The 12,000-nt window shown below is 37.2% G+C and overlaps 1 protein-coding gene across 3 annotated transcripts in view; it reads right to left on the reverse strand.

The window, feature by feature from the left end:
• The window catches only part of LOC102761755 (chromosome unknown open reading frame, human C15orf41), a 218,239-nt gene that overhangs the window by 68,337 nt on the left and 137,902 nt on the right, over window positions 1-12,000 (reverse strand). Inside the window, exon 13 of one of the 3 annotated variants that reach the window (XM_015557610.1) lies at window positions 1,480-1,522. The exons of the other annotated variants lie outside the window; for them this stretch is intronic. Within the exon in view, the coding sequence (XP_015413096.1) occupies window positions 1,513-1,522 (10 nt within the window). The 3' untranslated portion in view covers window positions 1,480-1,512. Of the gene's footprint in view, window positions 1-1,479; window positions 1,523-12,000 lie in introns of those variants that run through there. 3 annotated transcript variants of the gene reach the window in all.

Genomic DNA, 12,000 nt, shown 5'->3' on the forward strand with positions numbered 1-12,000 from the left:
CCCGCACCTGTGTCCACCACAGCCTCAAGGCCCACAGTTCCTTTCAAGGTGCACAAATTCATGCACTGGGCCCCTAGTAGAATAATAATGTAGATGAGAAAGCAAACTGCCCAACAGTTATTTTGAAAGTCCCACAGACTCATTGGAGTTTATGGACCACAAATATTTTTAGAAAGTAGTGATTAATATAATAATGAGGTCACCATTGAATTATTCAGACTGTATTACATAGCAAAGTTGAACAAAGTGTTAAATAAATTTAAAAGGAGATACAATAAGTCAATTCAGGCCAGCATAATGTTTTTATAAGTTCAGTTCTTATCACAGAGTGGGTGCTTAATGGAAAACAATGACAAATTTACTTATCTTTTATAGGACTCTAGTCCTGTGCTAGTACAAATGAAGTATTTAACTTAATGTGAATACTTTAATGGTGAAAGTGAACCCCTGCTTTTACAAATGTGGGAGAAGTAGCAAATTTTTTCCCTTTAGTTTTATTGAAAATGCATTGGAAACTGATATTTAAATTATATGTACTTGCTGACAGAGTTGTTCTTAAGATCCATTTATCATAATTTGGCCATGTATATACTCGGAAATACGCAGACAAGAAGACAACAACTTACCCACCCTTTCTGCTTACTGGCTTGCTGATGTATACAAAAGGAGTGGGAAATGATATTGTAGGTGCTCCGTTGCTTTAGGGATATAGAAGCTAGACATTGTAGCATTCAGGTCAATACCCAAATACCAGAAAAACTCCACATCACAGAGAGATCCTACAGCCTAAATTGCCTTGAATTGCACATCGGCTAAATAAGAGTCGTGCACAAAATGGCAGTACGCTGGAAGGCCATTGTTGAAGTTACTGCCATTGTTGAAGTTACTGTCTGAGTTCGAAATGCAGAGGAATACAATTCAAGTTGGTAGAATGCAATTCAACTGAAACGCACATTGTGATGTATTTTAGCACAGTTGGTGAGAAAGAACTTCCCGGTCGCTTTGGCATGATTTGAAAAGAGTGTATTTATTATTTTCTGTTGTTTTTTTTCCATCACAAAATAAGCTCCCAAGGAGGGCCCCACATGTGTCTGTTCACTGCTGCATTCCTGGTGCCCAGATGGTGGACACAGTAGGTGCTCAATGGGTCTCTGTCAAGTGAGTGAAGGTATTACTCTTGCCCTTGAGGAGCTTACATTAATTTGGCACCTTAGTCTGCATGTGGAAATACTCATCCCACATAGGTAAACAAAAACAGGAAGGCTCCAGGAGATCTTAGCTCAAGCCCATTGGGGTCTCTGAAGTCTCTGAAGGTGTGAAGAAAACTGTGAGCATAGAAGGAGATCTTAACTCAAGCCCATTGGGGTCTCGGAAGTCTCTGAAGGTGTGAAGAAAACTGTGAGCAAGCAGTTCAGAAAATAAATGCGGATTTGAAGCTGAATTTGAAAAAGCTTGAATTCAAGATTGTTTTATTTTTACCTTCTTTCTTTGTACTGATTTCCCCACTCTATCTTAAGAAACACTAAAATGAGAGAAAAATAATACACACATAAAAAAATAATTGCGTCGCATAAACTTAGAGATCCTAAGAATATTTATACATTGGAACATGTCTTGATGTTAATAATGAGGTTTCACATCTCATTTTGAATCATATTATTCTCTCAGACTATATTTCAAATGTTTATTACATATACATTTCAGCTTGTCTTATCTGTTTGGGTTCTTGATGGTGATCCAAATAAATGGATCTACAGTTTCAACCCTTCCTTTTCTAGTAGTTCACATACACAAACCATTTTCTGTAGGAAGATGGATAAGTTCTACAAAACTTTGGACATTTGGTTTCATTTACTTTTTCCTTCTCAATCTGTAAAGAAACTTTTTTTAGATTAAGTATAACATGGTTAAAATTTGTATCTTTAATTAGGAAGTATTAAAAACAAAACAAAACAACTGAGAGTCCTTATTTTCCCCCAAAAAGGTCTTTGCTAGTGTTATGGGCTGAACTGTATCCTCTTAAAACTTCGTATGTTGATGTCCTAATCCCCATTACCTCAGAATGTGACCCTGTTTGGAGACAGGGTTTTTACAGAGGTAGTTTGGTTAAAATAAGGTCATTAGAGTGAGCACCGATCCGATATAATTGGTGTCCTTATGAAAGAATTTGGACACTGATATGTAAGAGGACAGATGATTCTAAGATAGGGAGAAGGCAGCCCTCTACATGCCAATGAGAAAGGCCTGGAACAAATCCTTTCCTCACGGTCCTAGAAGGAACCAACCTTGCTGACACCTTGATCTCAAGACTTCCAGCATCCAGAACTACTAAAAAAAAATAAATTCCTGTTGCTTAAACATCCAGTCTATGGTATTTTGTCAAGATAGTCCTAGCAAATGAATACACCTAAAGGGTATCATTTTATTTTTTAATGTTGGTACTTTGCAAACTGAATACATACTTTACAAATCTTACATTATCATTGCAATAATTTAATGAGACAATAAAGTAAACTTTATTTTTAAGGTTTTTCAGACTTAAAAGATTTACACTTAGTACTTGGAAATATTTTGGTCTCAAAATTATTGAAGATAAAGTTATTTTGTTTCTACAGAGGTTTCAAGTATGTAGCAGAGTAATGCACTTGAAGTCACCTCACGTGACTCACTTTTTTATGATGCTACACCAGGGGTGGGCAAACTTTTTGACTCGAGGGCCACAATGGGTTCTTATACTCGACCGGAGGGCCGGAACAAAAGCATGGATGGAGTGTTTGTGTGAACTAATATAAATTCAAAGTAAACATCATTACATAAAAGGGTATGGTCTTTTTTTTTTTTTTAGTTTTATTCATTTCAAACGGGCCGGATTCGGCCCGCGGGCCGTAGTTTGCCCACGGCTGTGCTACACCAATTCCTTTTAAGGAGGAGGTCACACTGGAGTGGTCCTGGGATATATTTTGTTTGGCCTACAGTGTTGTTTTTTTTGGTGTGTGTTTTTTTTGTTTGTTTTTTTAATGTTAACATTATTTAACATGGAGGAGACTAAACATAAATGTCTGGATTTTCAATATTTGAAGAATTGGAAGATTTGGCCACTAGGCCCATTGGATCAACACGGCCACACGGGCTGACGCTGAGTGGTGGCTGCTCCGTGTCCAAGCCTGCCTGCTCTCAGGTTCACCATGTTCCCTTCCTTTCAGCTGTCTGCCTGCCCCTAGAAGAGTGGTTCTCAGCCTTCTGGCCCTTTAAATACAGTTCCTCATGTTGTGACCCAACCATAAAATTACTTTTGTTGCTACTTCATAACTGTAATGTTGCTACTGTTATGAATCATAATGTACATATCTGATATGCAGGATGGTCTTAGGCGACCCCTGTGAAAGGGTCATTCGACCGCCAAAGGAGTCGCGACCCACAGGTTGAGAACCGCTGCCCTAGAAGCACTGCACTTTGCAATGCCTGGTCCAGGGGAAGGCCATCTGGCTTTCGATGATGAGAGGTATGGTTAGTGAGGGTGCCCAGATGAGTGAAGTATTCATTTTATTGTAGACAACACAGAAACGGTAGCTCACTCCTCTGCCCCCAATCCTTCCTCACGCACACACATCCCACCATTGATTTCATTATCATCTATCTGTCAGTAGTCCACACAAGAGTTCCCAAGAGGATATTCCAAAGAGGACATGAGGTATTAGATGCCAAAAGTGACCCTTGGTTGAGTAAATTTAGAGTTGAACAACAATAAACATGTCTCCTCGCTATAGAACTTCTCAGAGCTTTTGAAATTTTAACGTAGTAGGCAACAAGTTCTAGAATCATTTGACCAACCACCTTTGTTTTGGGGAACATTTTCAGCAAACAGTATTCATTGAAACTCTGACCAAAGCAAGCCCATTTCCCATATAAAATAAAATCATATTTGCTAAGTAAAGTGGATTTGTGTAGCAAATATAGCATTTTAGATGAATATTCAAATAAAATAAGAAATAAGACTTCACATAATTTGGAATATTAACTTTTCAATTTTTATTGGCTGTGACATGTGCAGAAATGGCCAACACTATAGATCTTTTAAATTCAATAAAATAGGTTTGTATAATTCTCCATAATCAAAATGGAAACAGGAGGATGCATACTTATTTCCATTTGGCTCCAAGATGCCATCTCCTACTTTACTTTAAATTTACTGACATTTGGAATATTTGCATAATTAATTTTGAAGTTTGATAGTTGCAAGTAATAGTTAAAATATGCATCACTGTGTACATTTCTCATAAAGTGTTTAACAAAATAATTGCAATATCATCTCCAAACCTACTAATAGCATATGAAACAATACCAATAATTCTTTTTTTAAGTTGGTATTATTTCTCTCAGAAACTGCAGTGGGATTCCTGGGAAAACAAAAGCAAGGGTCATTTATTCAACAAATATGTATTAAGGACTTATTATATACCAGGCAGTCTGGTCTTGGGGATATAGTGGTAAACAAAAAAGAAGAAATCCCTGCACGAGTAGGACTTTAATTCTAGCAGGCAAAACAAAGTAAGGGGCCATATAAATCATATGAGAAGGTGAAAAGGACTACGGAGAAACAAAGAAGGAAGGAAGGTGTAGGATGTTGGGGAGGGGCAAGGTGACATGGTATCTGACTTCTGACACTGAACCATGTATACAGGGTGTCCCCCAAATAAGGGGCCATATAAGTCATATGAGAAGGTGAAAAGGACTACAGAGAAACAAAGCAAGGAAGGAAGGTGCAGGATATTGGGGAGGGGCAAGATGACATGGTATCTGACTTTTGACACTGAACCATGTATACAGGGTGTCCCCCAAAAATGTATACACACTTTAGCAGCTGATATCTCAATTTTGAAAATGAAATGTATTTTAATAAACACTGCCTTTATAATTATTAAGTGTGTATGTGTACATTTTTTTGGGATACTATATATCTAAGAAAAATATTTCATGCGAAGGGGACATTCAGTGCAAAGGGCCTGAGGCAATATGTATCTGGCAAGTTTAAGAAACAGCGAAGAGGTGAGTGGCTGATGCAGAGCGAAAAAAATTTTTAGCAAAGGAGTCACATGATCTGCCTTATATTTGATGAGCTGGATGTTATCTTATGAGAAGACTGTAGGAGGGTTGGGGTGGAAGCAGAAGACCAGTTAGAAAGTTATTTCAATAATCCAAGGTAGAGAAGATGATGACTTGGATCAAGTGGTACCAGTGGAGATAGTGAAAAGTGGTTGGATTCTAATTCTATTTTGAAGATAGAACCAACAGGATTTTCAAAAGATCGGAAGTGCAATATGAGAGAAACAATCAATCATGATCCCAAGGTATTTTGCCTAAGCAAATAGAAGGATAGAGCTGTCGTTAACTGGGATGGGGAAAACTTTCAGAGACATCTGAAATTCAGATTTGGCATGCTGTGTCTCAGATAGCTAACATATATTCACTAAGAGATGTTGAGTAGGCAGTTGGATACATGGGCCTGAAGTTCAGGAGAAAGATCCAGGATGAAGATATAACTTTTGGAAGTATTAGCACACAGACGGCATTTAAAGCCATGAAAGCTCCAAGAAAAGATACAGATACAGAAGAGGAGCAAACACTGAGCCCTGGGACACTCCAGTGTTAGGAGAACAGTTAGAAGAGGATGAGCTACGAAGGGAGACTAGGAAAGGCCACTATGGTTGGGAGAAAAATCAGAGGGTATGGCCACTTAGAAATCAAATAAGGTGACATTCAAGGAGCCACCAATAAGCTGTGCTGAGTATTGCTGACGGGTCAAGAAGAGTGAATTCGGAGCACCAAGCACTAGGTTTATTAACATGCTGACTTTGGTCATGAACATAGTTTCAAATTATATTATTATCTTTATTAGTAAATATGATTTTAAGGGACACTATAGGACAGTGTCTCACTCACCTTCACCTCTTTTCTAAACAAAGTAGCCCCAGGCAGTTCCCTGCATATGTTTGTCTATTTGGGTTAAATGGGCTTAAACTCCTAAATACAACAGACTGATTCAGCAATTGCCTCCTGACCTATAAGCAGCCTGAGGTTGCCCAAATGGCCTGTACAGTGGTCTGATCCCTGAGCTTCACCTTCTCAAGGTAATATTCCAAGGACAGGAACACAATGGTACACGGTGTGAGGCCTCCTGGTCTAGCTCACTCACTTTCACATGTTGGTGGCATACTCTGGCAACAGACTACTGCAATGTTTTCCAAATGCTCTTAATTTAACTTTAAACTCAATTGAAATGCCGAGTTGACTTCAGATTCTAGATGAATTGCCTCATTCGAGTAACTCAGAAGGGCAGGTTGTCCCGGCATAAGAGCGTGCAGGAACAAAGGCATGAGAATGTGTGTTTGGGTGGGATTCAGGAAGTACGTGGAGTAACAGCTCCGGATAAGGTTAATGAGTCTGAGGGCAGACGGTGGAAGGCCTTAAATGTGCTGTCGGCCGAGGAGCCTGACCTTCCTCTGCAGGTATTGGACGACCACGGGAGATTCTAAAGAGGTTTGGATGAGCAATGCTCCTAGGCTATCCACAGCAGGGAGCCTTCCCACCCCGGCTTGAATGGAAGAGAGAAAGGCGCAGACAACCAGAGCCCAGAGTATAGCTGAATGGAGAGGATCGCCTGGCAGAACTGACTTGGTAGACATAGGCAGTCAATCTGAAAGGACCCGAAAGTGAGGCAGCCAGGGAAGTAAACACCTTGCTGGAGCTTCCTTTTTACCCTGTGATCTCTTGCCAGTGCCTCCCACTGACTGAATCCAGGAAGCCAGGGGGCAAAGGACTCTATTGAGGTGGCCCAGTTGGGTCAGATTTCCAGTTCACAGAACAGAAGGGAGTGGGATGAAGAAAAGGAACACACAGAGGGACTTGGGCCCTTGTTCTTGGAAGTGGGACCCGGCAGCAGGAGAAAAAGACAAAGCAAAAGAGGGCACGCGGTGAGGGAGACCAGTGCCTTCCCAGTTCTGGAAGAGCTCAACATCCCGGCGCTGGGCCGGTGGTCGGTCCAGGTGAGTGGGCTGACGGTTCCTTAGCCTTTCGGTCAGGAATGACAATGTGTAGGCAGGTGAGTAGGATACAGGAGCATAATCAACTCTATATCAAGGAAGCATTTCATAGAAACATGCTTGAGCGGCTTTGGAACAAAGCCTGGGGAACGTCGGGCTCCTCAGCATTAAGTGGCTCGGGTGGGGAAGTAGAGGCTGCCGATATGAATAAATATCAAGATACCAGAGGGAATAAAGAAGCATGAGGAAAGCTGCAGTTCTGGAGAAGAAGGGAAGCCGAGGAAAGTAAAAAATGTAAGAAGGAACCACCTTCACCTAACCAGGGGAGAGAATAAGCGAAAACACAGGGAGAAATGGCGGTGGCTTAACCCAGTCATGCGAGGAAGGCCTCTCTCTTCTAGAGAAGCATGAAGCAAGGTCTTGGGATGAGAAGAAATAGGGTCATGAATGATATAAGAATAGTTTAGGGGCAAACGAGCAAAATTTTTCTTTTAAAAAAGTTAGATAGACTAATGAGCAAGGGTGCTGCAACATGTGCCTCCTTCGTAAAACCGAAGTTTTAACAACTACATTCTGTGACCGTCTGGTCCCTTTCCCCCCAAAGATTTCCCTCAAAGCCTTACCATTTTTATTCTGATCAGAAAGTGTGGATTTCTACAGGACTGAACCACATGATTAGCAAGTGTTCATTAGTTATAAATGAACAAATATTAGGTGCTGGGAAATTAACATCAGATATAATTAATCTAAAAAAACAATTGTTAAACACAATTGTTAAAAGGTGTGACAAATATATATTAAGATAATATATTGAAAAGTGATATGGTAACAGCTTAACATGGAATCTTAACATGTCTTATCATAGTCTACCAATCAGAAATAATGTACATGATGATGAAAGATGAACTTTAAAATTTAGATGTACTGACAGACTATAGATAGTCTTTTAAATTTTAAAGTTGATCACAGAATATGAATACATGTGCACATATGTATGTTTTGGGTAATTTTAGTGATTTAAAAAATTAATCTCAAATAAACATGATTTAAAAGGTTAAAAAGTGTGTTGTAAGTACAAAGATAAGCATATTTAAAATAATTGATATGATAGAATCTTAACATGGAAATCCTTACTTAAAATGTCTTAGTATAGTCTACCAATTAGAAATAATATGTGTATTACTATGCAAAGATCAACGTTAAATTTTAAAAGTACAGTAAAACTCCGTATCTTTGGTAATTTTAGTGATTAATGCTTTAATTAAGAGATGAGGTACATGCAGACATATGCAATAAACTGACATAATTCATCATATTGCGAAGAATAACATGATGAATGCATATGTATATTGTGAATTATACAACGCACATGCAAATCATATACTCATTACCATGCAGGGACATTATTTTTCCTATAGTCAAAATGCAACAAATCTTCAAGCACTACTCAATCTACTGCATGAGATTTAAGAACAAAGTAGCCTGCAGTATCTTTTGTAGAATAATAATTTAAACAAGCTAATGGAAACACAGAGCAGACCTTTTTAGTGGTTACATCTCTGTGGGAGCTAAACTGGAAACAAGTCCCTGTTTTATGCATCTATTGTTCCATAGTGCCATTTCAAACAGATTTTAATAAAGTCTTTAAATACACTGAAGATTATTTCTATTTTTTTTTTTTAATAATGAACACTGAATACACTGGTTATTGACTAGTGGGGAAAAAATAACAACACTGGTTTGGAAATAGTTTCTCAATGAAAGAGTAATAACTTACAAACACAGCTCTTCTGAGACTGATTTGTCTCTGAATGAGGTGTCCTCAAAGGGAGACAATTTAAACAGGAATACAGGCGGTGCCAGGAAGTAGCTGGTAAACACTGATGCCTGCGAGCTGGGTAAGAGCAGACTAGCACCCAAACCCTGACGAGCAGAGCAGGCTGAAGCGAGGCTCTAAGGACAGGCAGGGGTTACTTACTCAGCTACTGATCACACAGTCAGGTTAACCTGAGTGCCACTTAGAGACATACTGCTAATTAGACTTTGACCGGAATCAATGGGAAATAAATGAGTTTTTTTGGTTTTGATATTAAAATTAAAACTGAGTCTGAAATTTAAAGTTCCTCTGAAATTCTTACATGCCCTCCCCAGAAAGTGTTGTAGAAAAGGAAACAGTGTGTGAGTGTGTGTGTGTGTGTGTGTGTGTGTGTGTGTGTATGTGTGTGTACAGGCTGATAGACAGTGCAAAGGCATTTCTTTGGGTCATTTTGAACTTAATGTGGGTACGAGGACTCCTGTGAGTAGGGGGAAGGCTACTAGTTGTTCCTAACTTCCGGGTGCGATTCAATCTGCACACCGGAGCCAGACAGAGAAGGCCTCTGACACCTATTCTATACTTCAAAAGCTAAAGAAAAATATTTATAAGATCCACCATTGTGTGAATCAAGTAGAATAGCTTCAGGGATGGCTTTTTCTCATCTGGGATAAGAAGATAATACCTTTATTAATATATTAACTTTATGAAATTTTATAACATTTTAAAGATTTCTTTAAAACGAAAAGTCTATTTTACTAATCACATCTACTTCCCAGAAAGGTCTTTAAGGCTCTATAGAGGACATTGCATTATCTTGTTGCTGATAGTTCTTGAAACCACGCTTGAATGCTTTCTTTATCCTTTGGTGAACAATTGAAAGATCATATGCTAAAAGGCTGTGCTTTCTCTTCTTTTTGCCCTGTAATTAAGGCATTTTAATACATTTCCTCCTGGTTGTTACCAGAGCAAACTATTAAGATTCATAGATTCAGATAATTTTGACTCCTATGATTATATAAACACATATAATAAGAATTTTTCCTAATCATGGATTTGAAAAAATATAACAACAAAACTCCTTCAAGTAGATGATTACTCTCTGGAAGGTTAAATTGAAACGGGGTTTCTTAAGTTGCCTTAATATATGTAAATTATCTATAAAAATAGAAAAATACAATACATTTAGTTAACTATTCTTTACTACCAATAGGGTAAATAATAAATTCATATTAAGAAAACATTTTCTCCAAGTTAAGGTATATTTTAAGAATTTGAAATCTTCAGATGTTTTTGTTTACAGATAAAAATACTGAATAAAAGTCTAAAGATAGCCAAGTAAACAGACCTTTAAATCATAGAAGAATTAAGATTTTAACTTAAAATACACAAATATTTTTTCTTTAAAGTATACATCTAAAATCTAGTTTAATATTTCTCAAATTGGGAAACTATGTTTGCAATTCAAGAAAATGCTCTTGTAAACAATGACTAAAACCTCCCCAAAGCTTAAAATATAAGACAAATGCTTCAAAATTCATAAAATATAAGACTAAAATTATTCATTTACAATCTTTAAAAACAATAACAAAAAAAGATTCACACTGCCACTGAGGATACGATATACTTTTTAGAGCACAAAGAAGCAAGCTAATATGTTTCTGTCATATTTTGAGTAAATATGCACATTCTCTTAGCCCTTTTCTATATTAGAAGATACCACTTTGCTACTGAGTTAAAATATTGTAAACAAATTTTATGTCAGTCAATTAAATGATTTTTTGGGGGATAAACTTGGGATATTTAAAAAACACTTTTATAACATACCTTACAATTTTAAAATTAAGATTGGCAGCAAGAAAATGTTAGAAAATGTAAGATGTTATAATTTTATACTAAAAAACCATACTTTTGACAGATTAATATAACCATCTCCCTTATTTTTATTAGAAAAATTTTAATGCATAAATAGTAGAGAATTCCCCCACAAAACATTCATCTTGCCAATTCTATATTCCCCTTCCCCTTTTAAGTTTCCCACTCTCAACTTAAGTATTTATTTTGCTGACACATTTTAAACGAAATCCCAGCCCCAAGTCACTGCATGTCTACATCTTCTCAAATGTATCCCTTTAATAAAAGGACGTTTTCTTAAACAACCAGGATGGCCCTGTCATGCGTAACAAAAGTGACAGTGATCTCTTGGTGTTAAGAATTCACAGCAATCCATATTCAACTTTCGATGACTGCCTCAAAAATTTATTTTTTCTAGACTATTTAATGGAATCAAAGGTTCAACAAGGTCAACTGGATTTGGTTATGAGGTCTCTTAAGTTTCTCTTTCCTAGGACAGCTCCTCCCTTTCCCATTTATTTGGTGCCTTTGCCTTGTTGAAGAAACTGCTCTGACTTCTTTTAATTTGAACCTGGGGTCCCTGTTGAAGAAAGTGCAATACCTGGCTACAAACTAAACCTGTCAAAATGTTCAAATTTATTTTTCAGCGATAGAGGGAGGGGCAAAGGGGAAAACCCTGAAACATTTCTGCCTATTTAATGATCTGAGTAACTTCCAAGAAGCCCTTAAACAATTCTACCCTTTATACTAAAGTATCTAAAACTATTATCATCATTCATAAAATTTGTGTTTTATAATATTACTTTGATATATTGGCAGTCTGTAAACTAGTTTTTATTTTAATAGTGTTAATATATTAATGACATCAAATAACAAATAGATGTTTAGCAATTCCAAGTTCATGAATATTTTTCTTAGAATGTATAAAGAAATAATTATTTTATAGTCAATTTGGGACAGAAATACAAGCTGGCATACCTCTTAACTTTTGTTTTCATCCTTTTAAAAAAAAGGATCATTGAACCAAACAGACAGGTTTTCATTAAATTTAATTTGGGTGAAGCTTAAATATTAAGTTAAGTTACTAGGATAGTACACCAGTTGATGGCTCTGCCTTTTAAAATCTCATGTTTCACTTTTTAAGGAGAGATGTATAGATAATTTAGAGGATTATAAAATGCTGATGAAAATTACAAGTGTTAGAATAGAGAAAATGAAACATTAACATAACTCCATGGTGCTTGTGCTAAATAAAAATGTAAATTATCACATATAAGAGTGGCCTGCTCTTTC

The sequence above is a fragment of the Myotis davidii genome, unplaced genomic scaffold, assembly GCF_000327345.1.
Source record: "Myotis davidii unplaced genomic scaffold, ASM32734v1 scaffold46, whole genome shotgun sequence".
NCBI lineage: Eukaryota > Metazoa > Chordata > Mammalia > Chiroptera > Vespertilionidae > Myotis > Myotis davidii.